This window comes from Quercus suber, unplaced genomic scaffold (assembly GCF_002906115.3).
Source record: "Quercus suber isolate HL8 unplaced genomic scaffold, Cork oak 2.0 scaffold_8, whole genome shotgun sequence".
Taxonomy (NCBI): Eukaryota; Viridiplantae; Streptophyta; class Magnoliopsida; order Fagales; family Fagaceae; genus Quercus; species Quercus suber.
In genome coordinates, this window is record NW_027069474.1 from 265,147 (window position 1) to 289,859 (window position 24,713).

The 24,713-nt window shown below is 34.6% G+C and overlaps 1 protein-coding gene across 1 annotated transcript; it reads left to right on the forward strand.

Moving 5' to 3' along the window:
* The first annotated feature begins 6,640 nt into the window (after positions 1-6,640).
* Positions 6,641-23,748, forward strand: LOC112010949 (chromatin structure-remodeling complex protein SYD). Its single transcript, XM_065775303.1, has 27 exons — positions 6,641-6,794; positions 7,499-7,613; positions 7,850-7,911; positions 9,295-9,410; positions 9,513-10,301; positions 10,619-10,770; positions 13,274-13,440; positions 13,544-13,608; positions 13,670-14,401; positions 14,482-14,655; positions 15,752-15,851; positions 15,936-16,121; positions 16,277-16,457; positions 16,545-16,739; positions 16,823-16,866; positions 17,115-17,171; positions 17,410-17,506; positions 17,616-17,788; positions 17,930-18,143; positions 18,256-18,381; positions 18,502-18,591; positions 19,386-19,502; positions 19,647-19,727; positions 19,948-20,055; positions 21,650-21,819; positions 22,194-22,272; positions 22,383-23,748. The coding sequence occupies exons 2-27, from the start codon at positions 7,509-7,511 to the stop codon at positions 22,488-22,490; spliced, it is 4,488 nt and encodes a 1,495-aa protein (XP_065631375.1). The 5' UTR covers positions 6,641-6,794; positions 7,499-7,508; the 3' UTR covers positions 22,491-23,748.
* The last annotated feature ends 965 nt before the right edge of the window (positions 23,749-24,713 follow it).

Below are 24,713 nucleotides of genomic sequence, written 5' to 3' on the forward strand. Positions count from 1 at the left end.
CCACCTCAACATTTACTTTGCAAATAGGACACTCCGTCTGTTACATAGAAGTTTTCTGTTAATGGGTTGACGGGAGGGACCAAAAGAGAAGTGATTTTATGTTTTTAGGGATTGGAATAGTAGCAAAATCAAAATATGGAACAAAATGAGAATCAGCCAAAAATTAAGAGACCAAAAATATATTTTAACCAAGAATAAATACATAACATAGTTTTTTATTTTTTTTTATTTATCAAGGTAGACAGTAGGCAATTCCTCAAGAAAAGAAAGGTAGACAACAAACACATTTATATATTATGACATAAAGAAGTATAAACAGGGTATAGAGACAAAGATTTGTTCTTATTCTCCTATTACTTTGTTGCATAGGCACTGACATATAGTCCAAACATCTTGTAAGAAAGACTCTAATGGAAAACATACAAAAGATAGAACTATGCTTATAATTTCCTTTAGTCAATATGAATGGGCTAACAATGTGCCAGAGGTACCCAATAAAATTATAATAAATGACATACTTATACCCTTTATAGTATCCTCAAGTACTCATATAACAAATGTTTTATTAAAAGAAGTTTTAATAAAAGAAGTCTTGACAGATACCCCTTTACTAATCATTAAAGAAAACATTAATTATGGTAATTTCTTGAACAAAGACAAATTTAATTACTTAACAGATAGAGTTAATCATAAGTCCTTGACAAATTTTCCCCAGTCCATTATAAGGGTTGATGAAAGACTTTATGGAGAAGTTCTATTTCACATGTTCTCGCAAAATGAGATATATAGTAAGACATATAAAACGGATAGAACTATGGCAGATTTTGTAAAGTTTTTGAATTCCAGTCACTTTGGCATTGACAGACTTCATCATGATTACTCTTATACCACTACTCAGCGAGAGCACAAAGAGAAAGAAGTTTGTTCCATTATATATGCTTTAAATTTTAAAAATGATTTTCTTTTAAAACATTTTAAAGGAATTTTACAAAAAGACATTGGCAAAAATGTTTTAAAAATGAATTTGGAAAAAGCTTTGTAAGAAAATATTTATTTTCAAAATATTATTTCAAGACATGGTGATATAGCAACTAATCCTTTTACCAAAAACCAATTGCAGACTAACATGAATAAAAGACCCTCTAAGGCAGACATGAAAGGAAAAGGCAAGGCACTAACGGTGCAACCCAAAGAAATCCGAAAGGCTTCAGTGAAGATCTTGGATAAGCATGAAGGCGTCTCGATAGAGGCAATATTCTTTCAGGATACATTGCTAGCAGGGGCAATGTGCTCATGTGGTGAAAAAAGTGAAATTCTGCAGGAAGTGCTCCGCACTGATCTGACTTTTCAGGACGGAGATTTTACAGACATTCTTTTTCATATTAAACTACTTCTTGATAATTTACAAGCAACTTTCACCCTCAATCAGAAACCCTTATTCCAAAAGACCCTTAAGGCTTTGGAATTACATCTTGTTAGCACCAATGCATTTATTGAAGCACTTGGTTGTCAACTCCCTGGCAAGGAGGATAGAGATTCAAGCTCTACAAAGATGAAATCACAGTCTCTAAAAAGCTATCTTATGGGAACAAGCTTTTCAAATCTCCACCCTAAAATTCAGAAGAAAAAAAAAAACGAGACTTGTCATTAGAACCTTACCCCCTGAAACCCAACAGAATATATTAACTCATAAACCCATAACAAATTCTTTCGACAAATGGATGTACCTTTTTAAAGTATTAGTCTCTACAACATTTATCAGGACAGATATAATAGACGACATATGTCTATCCCATAAAGCCACGTGGTATGAAAGCTTTGGAGAAACATAAAGAGTTTATGATGGAAAGCAACCATATTTGGGATTACATATCAACACAGAGACAGAGGATCCGGTGATTTGTAATCCTTCATGGTTATCTTAAATGTTAGAAGTAGGGTTTATCAGCAAGTTAATCCTAACTTCTGGAACTCAGATTAGTTTATTTCCCAAAGTCATCCAAGAAGCAACCGCACAGATTTCAAGACTTAATTATATGAAGCTTACTATTTGGAGCACTCTCCTAGCTTGGGACACTAGTTACTATATGGAAGCCCAGCCAGCTTACATTCTGGTCCTCATAAATGATTTTAGTTGTAGTCCTGACTATTACTAATACACAGGAGAAACTTATTTATCACTAGACGATCCATATGCTCTGGCACAAGAATAGTCTAATTTCATGAATAATAGGATTTATGAAGTACAGAAAGAATTAGATCATGACTTCCACTTATATGGCTACACCAACAGGATAGTTGTATATGGCCTAAGACCTTCAGCAAGGAGGCTCATTGGGAAAATGAAGATTACTCGAGATTCTAGAATAATGACAAAAAATCGTGCTCCTACATTTCTTCCTATTTCATATTGTGTTTTATATGGCAATTATGGAGTACTCCATGAGCATGAGCAGTATAAAGATAACTATGATTCACTAGATTATGATAACTACGCGGATACAGATTTATAGATAGATAGATATGCCAAGCAAGACGGAATGCTCTCCCGGACAAACAACTGCGACAGATCACTATTCATAGCGCGATAGATCATTATTCACCAGCACGCGCGAATAACTTCCAGGTAGATCCAAGACAGTCCAGACAGATGTTCATAGGTCACTACTGTTCACTAGCATATGTGAAAAGAAACCTGATTAATTCCCAGATGGACTACTGCTCGTCAATAGTAATATTCTACAAGTTTCCACCAACAGATTAACTCGAGTCAGCTTTATTAACTCAGGTTACTTTTAAAGACTTACCATAGTTCATTTCATTTATAAAAAGACAAACTTCGAAGACAGAAGTGAGGTTCAAATTTTAAGGTTCAAAATTAAGGTTCAAATTTTAGGTTCAATTATTAGGTCCAAAATTTCTAGGTTCAAATTTTAGAAGTACTAGTCCCAGAAAGAAGATAGCCCTATCTCCCTTAGAAAGACTTTTGTAATCCTTCCTCTCTTACAATCCTGTAACTCTTTCCTTCAGACAGAATCTCATAACCTTTCAATTTCAAAGACAGATTTTACTTTATAATCTTATAACTCTTCAAAGACATAAGTTTTTATTCAAGTAAGATTTACTAGTTTTTGTTTTCATATTCTATATTCCGTTTTAACCTGTTTTGAATATATCTATTTTGTTATTGTCTTCTTTATCATCTATTTTATCATTGTTTTTGCTTCCATATTACTGCTGTGCTCTCTTCTGGGTATGTTTTTTCCATATATGTTTTGGTATCAAAGCTATGGATGGTAGATGTATGAGTTTTATTTCTTTGCAATTAAGAGGTTACTAGGAACTAATATTACTATATAGCCACTACTTGCTCCTTGATAGCATTGGTCAGCTTTACACTTGTTGGTAAACCATAGTTTCACGTTGGTTAGCCTGTTTTGTTAGCCAATGAACAGGCGTTGTTTGGGTGGTCCCATAATGGAGTTTCCCAATGAGGTGATCTCGATAGCAAGGATACCAGTGGTTAGTAATAGTTCCGCCAGTAATTATTAATTGCTTGGAAATAGAATAAATACATTTATCAGCTCATCATTTGTTTGCTTGTTTACACTTAGGCTAGGCACACACTAATTAGAAACATGGACTACGATGAATGATGATATAGATTATGATGAAGGTTATAGTATAAGAGATATAGACAATAATTGGTTAAATAGTAATATGGATTTTGATGATACAAATTCTGATTTTGATAGTGATATAGATGATTATAACTATAATAATAGCACAAATAATTGGAGTACATTAACAGGAGATAAAATCAACCGATAGACTGATAGACACAATGATAGTTTGTTAGAAAAAATTAATAAAAAATTAGAATCTTTAGAAACTGTGGAAAGATCCATAATGAACACTAAAGTAGAAAGGAAAAATATTATTTTTTGGACCTCTTAGAAAGAATGAAAGCTTTAAATTCAGAGTTAGAGAAAGAAATAGAAGAATTTGAACCTTATTATAGATCACTTTTAGCAAAAATTGTGATAGATAATTGGCATAATAGACAAAAGAATAACTTAATAACTACTGACATATCTATAAACAAGACAGATATTAAAAATAGTAAAAAAGATAACCTAATAGAGACAATTGATAAAAGAAATGACGTAAAGACACTAAAAACAACTTTGACAGATAGTAAAGAAGATGGCCATATAGTGTAAAAGAAGTCAGGAATGATAGAAGTAGAGAAAGAAGGAAGTCCTATAGAAATAATGCAAGAAGAAGATGACATAGAAAGACAAGAGAATAATAATAAGAAAGATGGCATAGTAATGAAAAGAACAACACGTATAGAAGCCAAATGAAAGAATCCTAGTGCTATAGAAATAATACAAAAAAAGAATCTAGACATAATTGATAAAGACAAAGAAAAAGGAATGATAAGAAAAGGTATAGTAAAAGAGATGTTAGTAAAAATTGAAAGACAAAATGATGTAAAGATAGAAGTTATACGTAAGAAGTTATATATAAAAGAAGAGATAGAAAAAGAAAGACAAATGAGTACTTTAGTAGAACTAGTCAACAAAGGATGGACAAATAATAGTCCTAGGAATAATGATAGTTTAAAAGGATTTAATTTGTATAGTTTAAAAGAAGAGCTGAAGAGTGCTAGTTTTTCATATGTTTGCTTGCTAAAAGGATTTAAATACAATTTTTGTTTTGAAAACCAAAAATAGTAGGTTCCATGCTAGAATGTTTTCAAGATACAAAAAATATTTTTAATGATATAGTTTATATATATATATATATATATAACCGAAACCCCTGAAACTCCAACAATTTTCCTCGTAATAAAACAGAATATTTGCATGTTTTACAAATACCCTTTTGTGCTTGCTTATTTACAATAATAACATATTTAATTTTGAACGTTCCTTCATTAGACTTTTATATATGATCTTTTTTTAAACTTTTTTTTTGAAGAAATCAAGTGTACGTTTGAATTGGCGTTTTACAGCAAATCCGTGTGTTTGCGTTTCTTTTGTGGGTCTACGGGTACTGTTCATGGACCCACAAAAGTAAGCAAAACATAGTTTTCTCTCTCTCTTTGTGTCCCACAACAATATTCATACATTTAAAAATTATTTTGCTACAATGTTTTCAGCAATAAGTTTTCAGTTTTCAGCAAACAAGCGGTATCCAAATACACCATAATTTAAGAACTTTATCTTAATAATAATAAATAATAGTAATTTTATTATATATATATATATATACACTTAAATATATATCTAGTGCATAATCTTGAAATAGTGCATTGGCACACACCAATACCAAAATATTCCGTTCTAGTAGCTAATTCGGAACAGCCTCTAAAACGGAATTTAAAACTTTGGTGGAAATAGAGTGACTGTATAATATAATAAAAGCCTTTGACTATTTGTTGATTTCTCTAGAATTTTCACCCTAACCCTAAAACCTTTATAGATCGGGGAATTGAAAAAGAATAAAAAAAAAAAAAAAAAAAAACCTTTTGTGACTACGTAATCATAGTTGTGTATTTACTATGGTGTCTAAGGGTGGAAATAGGGTGACTATACAATTAATCAAGTTATGCAAAAATTCAATCCAAAGATTAATGAAAATTTTAAAATTTTAGATAAACACTTGAATTGAAACTCAGTTGAAATAGATCCAGTATGTGATAGCCATCAATTGAGACTACTGCACAAGTTTTTTTTTTTTTTTACTCATAGTAGCTCACAAGTTTGAGTTGTTTCGCTATTATTCCTATATACTCTCAATATGTGTCATTGAATGGAAATAGCATTGTTATTTGTTCACTTTCTTCTTAGATTGCTTTCACGAATTTTATAGTTTTTCTATTTTCTTAACTTGGTTTAAAAAAAAAAAATTCCTATTTTGTAGAATTTATTTTGAAGTTAGATCAAGAGTTCTATATTAAACATATTAAAGTTTAGGTGCATTATTAATACTATATTAATTTATAATGATATTTTTATGATTTATAAGTTTATTTTTAAGGTTGCTTAGCACTGTCAACAACATTGCATAAATGATAATTTAAATTCTTCTTTCATTGTTTGATTTTTTTTCATAGTCAATAGGCTTCTCGTGCATCGCACGGGTCAACGACTAGTTATAAATAAATTGAAAACATTGAACCTTATACATTTGTCCAAACTTTTCTATCTCTTAAATTAAGGAATAAAGAGCTTATCTTTATACCAAAAAAAAAAAAAAAAGAGAAAAATATCAAACTATATAAAAGATACATGAGATGAGCTCTTTTCTCTTATTATTATTCACAAAAAAAGCCTACACATTAATTATTGTAAAACTTAAGGAAAAAAGAAAAATCAAACATCATGTTTTTTTCTCTAAAATGGGAGCCAGACATATAATATATAAATTATTATTGAAAAATTAATTTCGAATTCAATTTTTTGAAAATTATTTTTATACTTTCTTAAAAAAAAAAAAAAAATCATCTTACTTAAAAGCAGACTCTCACTTCTAAAGTGGCATTAACAAGCAAATATATTCGCACGTGCGAGCCCTTGAACCGGGTTTTGGGTTCGGTCAGCCTGACACACTGAATCAACAAAAGAGAGCCAGTCCCATTTCTTAATAGCGAGGGTTTACCTTTGTAATTTGGGTAAGCATTAGCAAAGTTCACTACTCTCTCTTTCTCTCTATGCATCTGATCTGCCTGTCCTAGCTGTTTCCGGCACCGTGTCCGGAGAATTTCGGATCGGTTCTCCGATCAGGTAACCATTCGCGATCCTCTTCACTGTCGTACCTTCTTAGGTTCCGTTTGTTTCCCTTCAAAACATTTTCCCGGAAACCTTTTTCCCTAAGAAAGTAAATTCCCTAGTATTTCTCGCCTTATTAACCTGAATATGCGTCGTTTAGTTTTGGTAATGGTTGTATGCATCGTAGATTTCTTCTGTGTGTATGTATGTGAATGTATATTTTAGGGTTCAGAGAGTGGGGAATCATAGATTACTGATGAATTTGAAGTTTGATTAGAAAGTGAATGAAACTATATATATATATATATATATATAATTGATAGCTTATTCTCAGTTTAGAAAATAAATTTATTAAAAAAAAGAAGGAAAAGTATCGGCCACTATGGCGAACTCAATTGGTGCATTTGGTGTGTGGATTGTGGAGTTAAGGTTAACTTTCTTGCTTGTTTTGTTTGGATTCAGTATTTTATAACCTTTTTTTGATTTTCATCACTTCAATTAATGTCTTTCTATTTCTATTTCACTTCAATTGACTTGACTGACTCTCAATTGTTTATGCGTAATATGTATCTATATTGTTTTATCTTTTGAGAGTTACTTATAATAATATAGGGCTTTCTATGTATACAAAAGAGGTTGCTTTGAATTTCATGTTATAATCCAGCCAGGTTAGAGTTTGACTTTAAATTGCTGATGGGTTTATTTCTATTGCTTTGTAGTTCGAATGAGATGGGGACTTCACAGAATGTTGAGTTGGAGGCAGCTAAATTTTTGCAGAAACTCATTCAAGATTCTAAAGATGAGCCTGCAAAATTGGCTACAAAACTTTACGTTGTGCGTATAGTTTTCTCTTAAATTATAGTTCTTAGTTGCTTTTGTTACTTTTGCTTTGTATTTCTATAATCGTGCCAATGTGCTCTAGTTCAATTGGCACTTCATCCCTCCTTAAGGATGAGGTAGAGGGTAAGTTGTCGGTTCAAGACCCATTGGGTGTGTATAACTTACCAATAAGAAAAAATTAATGCCATTTTTGGAGATGTATTTTTATTTATTATCTTTGAGCCTTTCAGATTTTGCAACACATGAAATCGAGTGGGAAGGAGCATTCAATGCCATATCAAGTAATATCAAGGTAAGCAGTTTCCATTCATTAAACATTTTTCTGGTATTTTCTCTTACATTTTATATGCACTAATGAAGAAGAGTGATTTTGATTCAAGTTGAGGCTGCAAAGAAAGGTAGAGGAAGATCTAAAATAACATTGCTAGAGGTAGTAAAGAAGAACATGTCAATGAAGGAGGTGACAAAGAGTATGGTTTTAGATAGGATAGAATGGCGAAGAAGAATATGTGACTAACCCTGATTAGTTTATTGAGGTTCCATTGTTGACCCAAAGTTTTGAGACTTGGTTTTATTGTTGTTGTTATTGTTGTCTTCTTGTACATCTGACAATCATCTAGGTTGATCATTTTTTTTTAAAGATAGCCCATCAAACTATTTTGTTTTGTTTTCTGGGGAATTGTATTTTTTTTTTTTTTTTTTTTTTTTTGGGTGGTGGGTGCCTATAGCCTTGTAGCACAATTGAGACTCATGGTGTTTCCATGGGGACATTCAGGGTTCAAATCCCCCTTCCCCATTGTAACTATTGAATTTATCCCCAAAAGAAAAAACTATTTTGATATGTGTGAGAGTTGTTGATTGCTGCTGTTCTTCTCATCCCCTATAAAATTGGTGAATTTACTAAGTCTTCCTTATTCAAAAGTATACTGAATTATTTAATGTTGATTGAGTTTATTAAGGATTGATGCTCCTTGCATACTTTACTTTTATATGGTATGTAAAAGGATGACTGGCCTGATCAGTGATGCTGCAGTGCAATGTCATTTTGACTATCAATATCCTCCCATTATGATTTTGGACACTGGTATGTGTCTGGTGGAAACTGAGATCTATTCAGGATTTAGATTGATTAAATAACTTTGTGAGGTTCGGATGATGGCAATTTATTCAGGTCAGCTATTTTTCTAAATGCAACTGAGTCTGTTTCTGCTGCTTTACTGTAAAAGACATTCTGCTGTATTGGGTAATGAGTGTAAGCAGAATAATGTATGGAGCAGGGAAATTTTTCCCATACAAACATGTTAGATGTACTGTATGGTTAGATGATTACTTTAGTTTGGGGGGACGATACGCGATAATCAACTTTAAGTAGCAGCATGATGGCACTGCATATTGGGCTTTCTAACATAGAACCTGCAAACTTTTGTTTGTGATACATGTGCATATAAATGTATGTGTGTTTGTGTGTGTATTCTAAATTTGTCACTGGCTTAGTTGTTCTTAGCGCTTAACGTGTTCTTTTATTGCTAATGTGATGGTTGCTCTTTACTTTGTTCTGCATCTTTGTGGTAGTAGGTGGACACTGTAACTTGTTAACCTAAGTGCTTGATTTCTATTGGTTGACTCTTCAACGTGGTTCATTTTGTTTCTTCTAACTTAATTTCCTTTTTGCTAGGGCAATGGAGACTGTTATCAATCAACATGGTCTTGACATTGAAGCCTTGAGGTTATCACGCCTTCCTTTGAGTGGTGGTAATCAAATAGGTGATTCTGCATCTGCTCAGTTTGCAGGTACACTGCTCTCAGTTAAACTGGAATTGATATTGAAAATTGCTTTTGTTGGAGTGTGTCATTTCGGATTAATCTATTAGATATGGGAATAATTTTATGCAGGTTCTTCACAGGCGGGTGGGGTTGCAAATGATTCAAAAGTAGGATTGGCGGAAAATGAGGTCTCAAAAGTTGATCCATTTGCGTCAAACAGGCCACCTGTTGGCCCAAGCAGTGTTGGACATGATTATTATCAAGGATCTTTAGCTCATAGGAGCAGTCAGTCATTTGATCATGAAAGTCCGTCTAGTTTGGACTCTAGGTCTGCCAACTCACAATCACAAGAAAGGCAGCAAAAGGATGGTAAAAAAGCCACCACAAAGAGGAAGAGGGGAGAGACCTCCTTACCTATGGAACAACATATTGACAATACTCAGCAACTTGATACTCGGAATGCTGTAGTTAATCCAAGAAAGGGGAAGATGAACAAGGTTGAACCACAAGCAAGTCTTTCAGTTAAAGGGGGTGAGCGTACTAACTTCAATATGGTTCCAAGTAGTGGCCAGATGGAACACTTTGCATCTTTGTCTGGTAGCATGAGACCAATGCTTAGAGTCAAGCAAGAGGGTCAGCATACAATTGAAAGGCAGATGGACTCATCAAACATTAGCAATTCGATGCTACGGGCCCCAAATCCAAAATTCCCTGAAGAAGTGGAAGTTTCCTCTGCTCATAATGCTTCACAGCAAGGGGGTTCCCTACCTTCTCATGACATCAGGGGTGTATGGAATCAAAATAAAACAGGATTACCATTTGAAAAATCTCAAATTCCCAGGTTTCCTTCTAATGTTCCTGGTAATATGATGTCAGAGATTCCAACACAGCAGTCAACAACTCCATCTCTTGGATCAGGTAAGGACATGGAAGATGTTTCAGCATTGAAGTTGTGGATTTGAAAATTATACACCTAATTTTTATGGGCTTGAAAATCTGTAAATGTTTCAACTTTAACCAGGATCAGAGTTGGCATAACAAACTATGGACTTTAAACTATTTGAACTAAAGAATCTGTTTCTGATGAGATTTATTAATTTTGGGATGCACATCAGTATTGGTCCTAATTAGATTGTGTAAAAAATTCTTTATCCTGGGGTTGTATCTTTCTTTTGATTATTTCCTGGTTCTGAGTTATGATTTTCTCATATGGGGTACTGCTGGAAAATTTTCAGGTGCTTTTGGCAAGGTTCACAGTGGGATGCCTGTTGCTTCTAGTTCTTATCCGGTAGTAGAATCTGGATTCTCAAGTCCAATGCAATTCAGTGGTTCTTTGGAGCATGAAGGAGGGTCAAATATGTTAGCTGATGCCAACAAGGTTGTTCAGGTACTTACATTCTATTCATTATTTTGGCTTCCACTCTTGGATAAATTAAATGTGTGCTCATGCTCCTCAATCAGTTCACTTGCATTCTGTTGTGTGTGTCCCCCCCCCCCCCCCCCCCTCTCTTCCTTCATATTTCATAGTAGATGTTCTTTTCGTGCTTAATCTTCTTGTAGTCTGTGGTTACATCCTGTGTAAATGGTTTAATCTTTGAGTTTTATTAATAAAACTTTTTACTTATAAAAAAAAATACTAATAAATTACTAATTGTCCCAAAAGCTTAAGCTGAACTTTATCACTCAACTACAATTCTAACACTCTCCTTCACGTGTGGGTCTAAACTCCCCCTTAGTGAGTGGGCTCAACATGTTGGATTTTTAACAATTTAAATGGGAGGAAAAGTGAAGACACGGATTGAACTTTGGATCTTTTGCTCTGATACCATGATAAATTATTGATTGTCTCAAAAGTTTAAGTGGTTAGGAACTCGTGATTAAATTTAATTGCTTAACTACAGTTCTAACAATTACAGTAGACGAATTTGCTGCTTTAACTTTCTTCCCTGGATTTATGTGCCTTAATTGCAGTTTCTTTGCTTAAAGCCTGCAGCTAATAGTTTCTAAATATCAACTTAATCCATTCTGAGATTAGTTACTATCAAAATTTTACTAGGTCACTCTGAATTGAGGTTTCCTCCTTGAGAGTTTAATGGTTTGTTGGATGCTTTTTCTTGGATTGGAACTAATACTTTTGAAGCTCTTCATTTTATGACAGTAATTGCCCCCTACCTGGCCTGAATAAAAAAGTGGATTAAAATGCTACCAATCATGGTATGGTCACTATGATTTTAGGTGGCTGATAGCTGTAAAACATTCAATTGGATTTGAATTGAATTACTGCATATATGGATTCATTGAATTTTGTGTATTAAATTTAGTAAACATTTCAATGAGAATACTAGAAAAGATGACTATAAAATCTTCTTTAACTCTAAGTGATCTCGTCTTTTTTGTTCCATGTGTTTTGGGTTGTCCCCCCTTGGCATCTGTTTGAAAAGGAGAAGGAAAAAGGAAACTTGTAAAAAAAGTTGACTCAGGAGCAGTATTGATTTTGAGTGAAGTATTTTAATCTTCCTGAGATTTTCTGAAGCATGCTTCATTTGTTGGGTTTTTATAACAATTTCTACCGCCTAAATTCAGAAATTTCTGATGGTCAATGAAGATTGTATGGCTATATTGAAGTTTATTGTATGTTGTCTATGAAAATGGTCGGTTACATTGTTAAAATATTTTCTTCCCCCTCTGCCTGTGAGTTTACTATTTCAATGTACACATTTTATGGATCTGTGTTTGGATTTCCTGTTTTGTAGATACATTTTCTCTTGTTACATCTTTCTAAATAGTGTTATATCTTGTTAGATGGATAGAACACACTCTCATTAATTTATTTTTCCCATTTTTGGTTACGTATTCCCATTTACACTTGCATGAAGCAAGGAATTTGAAGTCCATATTGGCTGTCTTGTTAAATTTCAAGTGTTTCAGCTGGTTTTACAGTTTTGGACTGGACTGATTCTTATCCATTTCTGAAACTTTTTGAACTTCAAAGGTTTTTTTGGGTACATTGGTATACCCAAATTTTGAAATGGGATGCTATGAATCTAATTTTTCATGTACCGATGCTGAAATATTTTGCTTCAGTAAGCAAACTGAAATGGTTTTGCCTAAATGGAATTTATAACTTTGGTTAGAAAACCTTTTGGTTTTATTGTAAGTTGAACATTTTGTTTCCTTTTTTTGTTTCCTATTATTAATTTCTTTGGGATAAGAAATTAAATAGAAAGAAAGAGGTAAAAGATACTCCTCTACCCCAAAATGTGTTCTACTTTCCATTTTTGGATGTCCGAAAATAAATGTCCACTTTCAAAAATTCAAAAGCATATTTATCTTCATCTTCCCATGTTAATCTTACCCATTAAGAAAACAACCAAGACACTTATTGAAAGCCGTGCCCACCTTTAGAAATTTTGATAAAGGCATTGCACTTATTCTATGATGCCAGTGAGCTGTAGCTTAAATGACACTTCTACCTTCCTTAAAAATGGCATGTAGGGTAAGGTTGTGAGTTCAAAACCCACTAGATGCTTGTGGAACTCACCAATAAAGAAAAGCATTGCACTTATTGTTGACTATTAAATTTCATGCTGTTTCAGACCAAGCTTCATTTTGGGATGGATGGTGTAGGAATAAAAAAAATTCTGGATGGGAAGCTTTAATCCAAAAGTACTAGTTTCTAAAATATGATTACTATTTATGTCTTCTTATTCAATTATGTTAGTGCAAACATGTCAAACTAGATGTTTTTTTAATGTAAGTTTTATGTATGTTGATTTCTTATTATGCCATCTCCTTTCATTTTAGTTGGTTTTTATGTTGTGAGCTTTTTGATTTAGATCATGTTTGAAGTTTGTTCTGCATGTTGCATCATCTCTAATTCTGCTATTTANTGTGGACAGCAAAATAGTGTTACAGAAATGAGTATGCCTAGGAGCATGGCTCCCAGAGATACAGGAAAAGCTCCACTTCCCCAGGCTCCAATGGCTTCTAGCATGCCTTTTAAGGAGCAACAGTTGAAACAACTTAGAGCTCAGTGCCTTGTCTTTTTAGCTTTCAGGTTGGTAGCACTTCTTTAGCATCTGCAGTCATTTTTTGGCGTCGCAAAGTTTCTAATCTTTGATCAAGTCAGGTTGTTATGAGTGGTGGTTTTCTATGTGCAGAAATGGTTTGTTGCCAAAGAAACTGCATCTTGAAATTGCACTTGGAAACATCTTTCCTAAAGAAGGTAACCAATAATTAATAATTTTTCTTCTTTGGTCTTCATGCATTAACTTGGAACTAATCAGGTAGCAATATAGATGGACCTCGCAAAGAGCTTATTGATCCTAAAGGGAAAGTACAGTCTTCTAATGAGCCAAGTAGCGACCTGGATGTTATGATGCCCTTCGGAAGACTGAACACTGCTAGGGACACTGATATAATCTCTCCAGTTGCTTCATCTACTGGAAAACTCCAGGAGGCTGACACCTTTCCAAAGGATGCTGATAGCCCAAAAATGATGGAAGAAAAAAATGGCCCAACTTCTGAACTTTCTGTAATTGCAGACGAAAGGAAACATATTCTGGCTGGAAGAAAACCTGAGGCTGACAGACAGACTCAGGAGATAACTTCACAGCAGCCCAATTCTTCAAATACAAGGGGTAATCCTGTGGAAGATATGGAAAATGGCCATCTGCAAGTTGGGAGGTCTAACCAAGCATCTTCTGTAATGGGCATAAATAAGCAGATGAACCCGGAGATAATTAGCTGGACTGGAATTGGAAGTCATAATGAGGTTTCTAGGGGTCCCCTACTAGGCTCTTCTCTTCCGCATGAGTTGGTGGTGGAAAGAAAAGATAGTAATCCTAGTCAGTTTCAAAATATCGGTAATAGTATTGGTTTGGGGAAACAACATGCAGATAGTCACCCTTCTTTTTCATTAAAAGAGCATTGGAAGCCTATTTCAGGAGTTGAAAATGATCATCAGACAGTAATTCCAATGAGGGATGCTAGTATGATGTCGAAACATGCATCTCAAGGTAAGAACCATGCCTCTAATCCAGACTACAAACCACTTGTTGTTGATGGCATGCTTAAAGTGGCATCTTGTTTATCACAGATCAAGAAGAGGAAAATAAGTCAGTATCTACTGATTTGCCACCTTCTGCAAAGTACACCATGTCAGAGAAATGGATTATGGATCAGCAGAAAAAGAAAAATTTAGTTGAGCAAAGTTGGAAACTAAAACAGCATAAGGCAAACCAAAGGATTTCTGCTTGTTATACCAAGTTAAGGTTGTTACAGAACTTAATACTTCAATGCTTGGCATATTACGTCATTGTATCATTTACCAAAAGACTGCCAAATGTGTTCATCTAATGGTTATTATGGTTTTTAATTATCCTATTTATTTATGTTTTCTTGGGGATGTGGGGTTGGGGACTAAAAGTTGCTGCTCTAGTGTCAGAATTTTTGTTTTTGTTTGTTTTTGGATTGGTAAGTTTAACATGCAACTGGTGGTCCTAGAGCTATGACCTCACCATTCACCTTGCACTTACTAGGTAAGAAGGTGCCATCTGTGATAGAGCTTGTTGGCTTGCTCTGTATCAGAACTTTGTTATTTTTATTTATTCATTTTTGGTTTGTTTTTTTTTTTTTTTTGGTTTTGTTGTCATTCTATAATATTGGATCATGGGCGATATTACAGAGAAGGGAACTGACCCTTGTCTATTCAAAATGGAGGTGATAAGTAATCCCTCTTGAATACAGCCCTGTTTAGTGTCAAACTTCTGTTCACTGAGGAAGGAACGTTATAGAAACTCATGAAATGATGATTCTTTCTTGGTTACTTCTGAAAAGATGACTCTGTTTTTCCCCCAGTCTTCGAAATAATTTAAGTTGATATTATAATTGTCATTATTGTTGCAAACATGGGATCTGTTGAGGATCTAAAATTTACCAATTGGGGTTCATACTGTTAGTTTTGGGCTTCCTTTATCTCAGTGTGAGCGGCCTTTTTGAAGTGATGGGTTTCAGGCTTGTAGGCAATGTTTGATGCAATGTTACCTTTGGAATTACCTGATTAATTGAGCTTTTGCTGAGAGGAAGGATTAACCTTTTCTGAAGAAATGGCATGCTTGACCTTGGTCTACCTTTTAAATGAGATTTGTATATGATTACCTGCTTGTAGGAAAGGGAAGGGGCTGAGAGTTGCAATGTGAATTTTTCAAATGATGAAAATCTTCATCCAAGTGGCTTCCATGATATTGTCTTAATTCACATATTGCAAAATACTCATATAAGCAGGATGCATTGGAAAATGCTTTGTTTGTAGGTCTGTTTCTGTAAAGACCTATGATGTTGCATGTGTCATGTGTTACTTATGATGCAGGAAAATGTGAGCTCATCTGAAGATATATCTGCAAAAACCAAAAGTGTCATAGAATTGAAGAAACTTCAACTACTGGATCTTCAACGGCGCCTCAGAAGGCAATGGATATTCCTTATTTTACTTCAAATTTTTAGTTAATACTCTTTTTCATTTTGACACTAAATTTCTTTTGTTTTGTGCAGTGATTTTTTGAATGATTTCTTTAAACCAATTACAACTGAAATGGATCGCTTGAAATCGTACAAGAAACATAAACATGGTAGGAGGATAAAACAAATTGAGAAGTTTGAGCAGAAAATGAAGGAAGAGCGACTGAAGAGAATTCGTGAGAGGCAGAAGGAGTTCTTCAGTGAGATAGAAGTTCACAAGTACGTATTTTCTCCATCCAGTTCAGACCGTTAAGTATTCTCATTTTATCTTTTCAATGTATTTATTTATTTATTTTTCATGTGTTTCTCAGTAGTGATTTACTTTTGAGCACAATGATTACGCTTGTTGACTTACTTGATAAACTGAACTTTAGGGAAAGACTGGATGATGTGTTTAAAACTAAGAGGGAACGCTGGAAGGGTTTTAATAAGTATGTTAAAGAGTTCCACAAAAGGAAGGAACGTATTCATCGAGAAAAGATTGACAGAATCCAGCGTGAGAAGATTAATCTATTAAAGATCAACGACGTGGAGGGATATCTGCGAATGGTGCAGGTCTGATTTGTCTTACTAGATTTTTACTGTGATAACAGTGGTATGGTTCTCTCATTCTTCTTGCATAACATTTGATAATTGTATTAGGATGCCAAATCAGATCGTGTTAAGCAACTTCTTAAGGAGACAGAGAAATATCTTCAAAAGCTTGGATCCAAGCTACAGGAGGCAAAGGCTATGTCAACACACTTTGAGCATGATATGGATGAGACAGGAGCTGTGGGTGTCATTGAGAAGGGTGAGAGTATTTTTGAAAATGAAGATGAAAGTGATCAGGCAAAGGCAAGTGTGTTCTTTGTTTACTTTTTTGAATTTATATTAAATTAATCTTTACTAATTTTTGTTTTTGTATGTTCGCTGTGCAGCACTATTTGGAAAGCAATGAGAAGTACTATATGATGGCTCATAGGTATTAGTGTTGTTAGATATATAATGCTTTGCACTGTCACTAGCTTAATGCTCAATATTTGATTATATTAGTTGGGAATCTTCCTTCAGTACTGGCTGAAGGCAGCCTTCAGTCTCCTATTCATTTTTCCTTTTGTCTTAATGAAATCTGGATGACTTGAGGCCACTGATTTAGCAATTTCTTTTCTTAATTAATTTTTATTTTTATGCTTTTGGCAAAAATCTGATAATGAATGTTGGTTGTTGCAGTATAAAAGAGAACATTGCTGAGCAGCCATGTTGCCTAAAGGGTGGAAAACTAAGGGAGTAAGTTGAATGTGCATTTATTTGAATTTCTCTAATTATCAATGTATCTTACGTTGGCTTTTTTGGTAATTTTTTTAAAGAATGGTTGTTTCCTGTCATTTTTATTTGATATTATACACTTTTAGTGATTTATTGACTGGTATTATCCACTTTATCTTGTCAATGTGTGAGGACAAGTATGCTCTTTGCTGTCTTTCTTGGGTTTGAATTCTTAATGACTGCAGTTTTTGACTTTCAGGTATCAAATGAATGGCCTAAGGTGGTTGGTTTCACTATACAACAACCATTTGAACGGAATTCTGGCTGATGAAATGGGCCTTGGTAAAACCGTCCAGGTATGGCTTGCTTCTGAATCTGTCAACTCTGGCAGGAGTCTATATTCTAGTTTCTTGTTACACAGCCTCATATTTTTATATGTTAACACTTTAACTTTTGGGTTCATAGGTTATTTCTCTAATTTGTTACCTTATGGAAACCAAAAACGATAGAGGGCCCTTTCTTGTGGTTGTGCCGTCTTCGGTTCTACCTGGATGGGAGTCAGAAATTAACTTCTGGGCCCCTGATATACTCAAAATTGTCTATTCTGGGCCTCCAGAGGAGCGGCGGAGACTATTTAAGTAATTACCTTTGAACACTGAACACTGACTGGTGTTTTTCCTTTTACCCTTGTTTTTTTTTTTTTTTTTTTTTTTTTTTTTTCACTTTATTTGATCTTTTGTTGTGCTATTTGTCGGCTCAGCTGTTCCTTCATATTGTAGGGAAAAAATTGTTCATCAGAAATTTAATGTCCTTTTGACAACATATGAGTATCTGATGAATAAGCATGATAGGCCGAAACTAAGTAAATTACACTGGCATTACATTATAATTGATGAAGGCCATCGCATAAAAAATGCTTCTTGTAAATTGAATGCGGACTTGAAGCACTATCAGAGTTCACACAGATTGCTGTTAACTGGAACTCCACTACAGGTAAGAGGCTATTCTTTTTCATGCCTTTCTTTAATTTATTGTTCTTACTCTCATTTGTTCAATAATATAAGAAACATGCTTTATCTAATTTCTTATCTTCTTTTTTATGTAGAACAATCTTGAGGAATTGTGGGCACTACTTAATTTCTTGTTGCCTAATATTTTTAATTCATCTGATGATTTTTCTCAATGGTTCAACAAACCATTTCAGAGTAATGGTGATAGTTCGCCTGATGAAGTAAGCATGAACTTGTTCTGTTATTAAGACATTGATGTTATTCTCTCTATTTTTAAAATTATAGTGTCATAACTCATTAATCTCTAAAAACTATATTTGCTGATGATGCATTGTGACTAGGCCTTGCTATCCGAGGAGGAGAATCTTTTGATCATAAACAGGCTTCATCAAGTTCTACGGCCATTTGTACTTCGGAGGCTGAAACACAAGGTGCTTAATACGATACTTTGTGCTCAGTAATCATATTTACCTCTTAGGAAGTTCTCTAAGCACATATTGATGCATTTGGGTTCATTCTTGTTACTGAAATAGTGCAGTGTGTCTCTGTGGCTCTAGTAGTCCTGATTCTTGTAATGTAGTTTTACATCTCAGTGGAAATAACTTCTCAGTGAACAGCATATAACATATGCACACATGTTTATGTATGCATATCTATATGTTTAGTTGTATGTTTGTATGTATGTGTGTGTGTGTGTATATATATTGCTTTTGGATTTATGGTTGGGATTTTTTCCTCCAGTGTCCTTGTCAATGTAATGCATTCTCCCAAAGATCTTTGTGGTTCGACACTGACATAAATGTGTAAAAAAAAAAAAACAGTGGTACTAGTTTTCAGTTTGTTCTGTTCTGATGTCTGTGGAGTCAGACCCAAACACTGTAAGTCTTGTTTACTATTATCTTTGTAACATTTTGTGATGGTATGATGATATGGTTGTTCAAAATTGATATATAAATTTGCCATATGATAGTGATCAGTGTTATGATCTTCTTGATCAGTTAATATGAGTTATATTTCCAATTATAACTGGGCTTATTAGAATGTTTTTACCGTTTTCACTTAAAACTTATTACATATAAGGGCTTAGGAAATAATTTTGAATAGTGTTTCCTTTTTTTTTTTTTTTTTTTTTTTTTTCACTTTTTAGCCATTAATTTAAAATTATTTAGCTAGGCCATTCTCATTTGGTAATGTTCTTGTGTCCTGAAATATGTGTTTTTGGTAGGTTGAAAATCAACTGCCTGAAAAGATTGAGAGACTTATAAGATGTGAGGCTTCTGCGTATCAGAAGCTTTTGATGAAGAGGGTGGAAGACAATCTTGGTTCTATTGGAGCCTCAAAGGTTTCCTTTATAGTGCATTATATTCTCAATTCACTTCTTTCCATTTCCCCCCTCATTTTCATGTTGATTAAGAAACTCTTATTGACTAATTATTTTTAGGTTACTATAATTATGTACTCAACTTTGAAGGCTCAAATTTTTCAGGCTCGATCTGTGCACAACTCTGTTATGGAGCACCGTAATATATGCAATCATCCATATCTTAGCCAGCTTCATGCAGAGGAGGCAATGCTCTTTACTAATCCATTGAAGTTCTGGCTTGTTCTCAGAAAGAATGAGGGAAGGGTGAAGAATAAAGTTCAAGAAATGGCGTTTTTTGCCAATCTTTGTCCGCACTTCCCTTTCCTTCATTCTGAGAGGCCAACCAAGGGTTGAAGCCCTTAAATTTTATTCTCTATTGTTTGCCTACATTGGTTTGGCCATAACGTTAGCTTTCCTTTTGTAGGTTGAAAATTGGATACCCAAGCATTATCTGCCACCGATTATTAGATTATGTGGGAAGCTTGAGATGCTAGATCGGTTACTACCCAAACTAAAAGCAACAGATCATCGGGTATGATATCTTAAAAATGTTTCTTGCTATATGAATTATAATAGCTGGGAGAATTTGATGTTTGATGAATTTTTATAATTGCTTTAAGGGATTGCAGTTTATATCTTACTACTTATTTTCTCTCTCTTTTTCCTATCCCGGTGGCGGTTGCAAATTGTATTGAGCAACTTCAACGGAATTTTCTCTGGAGCGGTATGGGGGATGTTAAAAAAACTCACCTAGTGAAATGGCCATGGTTTGCACTCCTCTTGGTTTTGGAGGTTTAGCTATTAGAAGTCTGAGAAGTTTTAATAAAGCCTTGTTTGGAAAGTGGTTGTGGAAATTTGGGAATGAGCATTAGGCCTTGTGGAGGAGAGTGATAGGGGCAAAATATGGTTGTGAAGGGGGAGGTTGGTGCTCTCTTCCCGTTATTGGCCCTCATGGTATTAGTTTGTGGAAGTCTATTAGTCGTGGTTGGCCTTCTTTTGTTCGTCACATCCAATTTGAGGTTGGGGCCGGGTTTACTGTTAGATTTTGGCAGGATAATTGGTGTGGGGACACTTCTTTGTGTGTGCTCTATCCAAGACTTTTTTCTTTAAGTCGAAATAAGGAGGCCTTGGTGGCTGAGTTGATGAAGATCCCAAATGGTGTTCTTTTTTGGGATCTTACTTTTAGAAGACATAGTGAAGATTGGGATTTGGAATCCTTCTACAGTTTAATGTCTAGAATTTATGGAGCTTCTTTGAAAGGAGTTGGGGACGATAAGATGTGTTGGATACCTGCTAAGGGAAAAGGTTTTGTTGTTCATTCTTATTACCAGGTGCTGACAAAAAGTTTCAACCAGTCTTTCCCTTGGAAGACTGTTTGGAAGTCTAAGGTCCCCTCTAGAGTTGCTTTTTTTGTGTGGATTGTAGCTTTGGAGAATATTTTGACTATTGATAATCTTAGGAAATGGAGGATTTTGATTTTGGATTGGTGTTGTATGTGTAAAAGAAATGGGGAATCAGTTGACCACCTCCTCATCCATTGCTCTATTGCTTTTGATGTATGGTCAATGGTGTTTACTTTGTTTGGCATTCATTGGGTTATGCTGAAAACAGTGGTGGAGTTGTTGGCTTGTTGGCAAGGAAAGTTGGGGAGGCATCGGAATTCTGCTATTTGGGTGGCTGTGCCCCATTGTTTGATGTGGTGCATTTGGAGGCATTTTAAAAGTTCAATAACCATTTTATATATACTTCATGAGGCTCTTTCATCATGCTTTTGCTGTTAATTCCCCCCACCCCCCTCTTAAGCTCATTCTCAATATTCAGGATCATTTATATTTATGATGGTTGACTTTAAGGAGTGTTGACACTCGCATTTCTTGCCTCAGCATCAGTAATTTAGGCTTTTTGTGCCTTGAAACATATGTTTATAGATTGTTCTATCATGTTCTTTTTAAACCAGTCAATTTGCATTTGCTGTATTATGTGCACGCTTGGTTTCCTTTTATCTGTCAAGTAGTCTCTCTTTTTATTACAGTTGCTTATAAGTTTTTTAAATTTTGAATATGATATTGTGCTAGAAATCAATGCTTTGGGATTTATGGCTCTGCCTGGAACTTGTAACATTGCAGGTTCTTTTCTTTTCCACAATGACTAGGCTGCTTGATGTTATGGAGGAGTATCTCCACTGGAAGCACTATCGGTACCTTAGGTTGGATGGGCATACATCTGGGGGTGACCGTGGTGCCCTTATAGACAAGTTCAACCAACAAGATTCACCCTTTTTTATATTTCTACTCAGGTAATATATGATGCTGGAACCTGTGAGAGCCTTTGTTTGACAGACCTCACTTGCAGGCCTCATGCCTGATTCAGTATGGCTGAAGCTTGTGATAGCAATTATGGCTTAGATGATTATCAGTTGCCTCTAGAGTTGAGCCACCTATATTTATATAACAACAATAACAAAGCCTGACTCCCAAAACTTTGGGGGAGCCGCCTAAATTTTCTTTCTATAAATTTTGTTATTTTATACTTGTTTCATTCTTTCTGTACCACTGATGAACAGTGTCACCAAGAATGAATTTGAATTACATAAAAAGCACTGATGTACTTGCATGTGTTGGTAGCTTGTGCATGTTTATATTGTCACTGACATTAATTGTGTGGTTTTAGCATTCGAGCTGGTGGTGTTGGAGTAAACCTTCAGGCTGCTGATACAGTGATCATATTTGACACCGACTGGAATCCACAGGCAACATATAAATACTGTTAATTGATTTATTTTGTTGAGATGGTACTGTATAGTGGTGATTCTAAAGCTGGTTACTTAGTCATTTATTTATGATTTTGATATGTTGTTAGGTTGATCTGCAAGCACAGGCAAGGGCTCATAGGATTGGCCAGAAGAGAGATGTGCTCGTTCTTCGATTTGAAACTGTAAGTAGTTTTCCCATTGTGTTATGTCGTTGAACTTGGAAATTTTTCAAGAAAGAACCAAAACTTGTTTTTTTGTTTTTGTTTTTGTTTTTGTTTTGGTTTTCTTTGGATGGGCCTGAGTGGTGGTAAGGGAGAGATCCGGATCACCAACTTTTGCCTCGTAAGGCATAGTCTCCTATCATTGTGCTACTCTTGGGGTTAAACTTCTTTTCTCTATCTTGAGCTATATATTTAAAGTTGTAGAGGCTGGATGCTTAACTGCTTGAGACTTTATTTTTTTATAAAAGCATGAGTTCAGGTTAGCTATTTGCTGAAAATCTTATTTTCTATTTGCTGAAAGTTCAAAAGTACAGTTGTACCCAGAAAATGTGAGGCTTTAAAAAGCTGTACATAAACAAATAAGCTTATGGAAAGATGCTAAATGCACTATGACTAGTCTTTACATATTCAATTTCTGGATAAGTGATGAATGCCTTACTGAAATATAAATCTCTCATGACATAGTTAGGGTTAAAGACCTTTCCCTAAGTCATTAGTATGAATTCAACTAAGTTTTTATTCGCCCGTCTTAAACTTTACCCATAGGAGTACAGTAGCTTGGTTATATAGTCTACTAGGGACTAAACCCTAATCCTAATTGATTTGGGACAAAGCTCATTTACTGAGCTTGAAATAAACTTGGCTCGAGGAAATTACTTAAAATACTAATAAGTAATAACCTAATTAGCTAATAAGGCCTAAATTAAAATCCAATGAACCCAATATTTAAAATGCAAATGACTTATATTGTAAAATAAAATTATCTTTGCGCTCTTTACATCACTCTCCACTGGTTGGGGAAAACTCGGTCTTGAGTTTTGAAGTGTTAAGGATAAGCTCTTGCACAAACTCTTGAAACATCTTTGGCAGCACTAAGAACAAAGAAGCTTTCTGGTCCAACGTAACAGTAAATAAATTTCCACTTCATGTGCCGTGGAGGGTTGGTTAGTATCCTATGAAGCACGGGTGCATATTCGGGTTCGGGTGCGGGTGCGGGTGCAGGTGTGGGACTCGGCAATTTTTAAAAAAGTAGGGTGTGGGTGCAGCGGGATATGTTTACTAATAAATTATTAAATATAGTTTTATTTACAAATTATTAAATATATTTTCATATAATGATCAACATATACCAATTTAAGAGCAATAATAAATACTAATAATTCAGTAATTTCAATTTAAGTTGTTTAACCTACAAATAATTTGACAAATATATAATAAGTTAATAACTAAATAAGAAATCAACTCAAGTTTTTATTTTATTTTATTTTTTAACATGTATTTCAGCTGATTTTGGCCGGTTTCGGAGTGAATCGGCCCGAATCGGCGTGGATCGGAAAAAGAAAAAAGAAAAAAAATACTGGTGAATCGGCACGTCGCTGAGTGTTGGGTGTGGGTGCGGCGGCCTTGGAGCTGCACCCGTGCTTTCTTGTTAGTATCAGATACATTAAACTCATTGTTCAGAACATGGGCACTGTCTAATTCTTTGCTCTCTTCTCTTGATCAAGCAATGAGAAATCTTCCTTCTCAGTGATAAGTAATATTCCTGACTCTTCAAAAGATTGTATTAAGTCTGCTACACATGGTTCAAGTATTCTAATTCACTGTTTAGACTTGCGGTTTGCTCTTCTGCTACTCTATTGTTCTAGTAACATTTTTGGCACTTGTACTTCTATTTGAGCACTAGGTTTTGAGATTCTTGATGTTTCTTCATCTCTAATGTCTCGTTTCCGACATTATTGTCTCCTGTGTGTGAAGTTGTTGTTTCCTTAATCCATTTCTTGATGACCATCAAATGTAGTTGCCTCCAATATCACCATTGTGCACCCGAATAATAAGTTTCAATAAAGAACGTGACAAGAACTTGTGCTTGCTAACTAGCATGCAAGTTATTATTGGAACTCTTTGGACATATGCGGTCATGTGGGTCTAGATGGTCTTGAAGGGGGTGAAGGGTCTGCAATGACTTGAAGACCTAAGGAAAGTAAGTGTGTCCACACGTCATAATAGAGAGGCATGGCTCAGTTTGAAATCATAAAGCTTAACCAGAATGAGAAATTGGTCTTCATTTTTTTTACTTAAAAAAAAAAAAAAAAAAACTTGGAAAGCTTGACCAAGACGACATCAATCTTTACTTATATTTTACATTCCTTGTTTTTAATTTAACTTGGAAATTAAAATAAAACACAAGTGTACAACATTATAATGGGTGTAAAATCC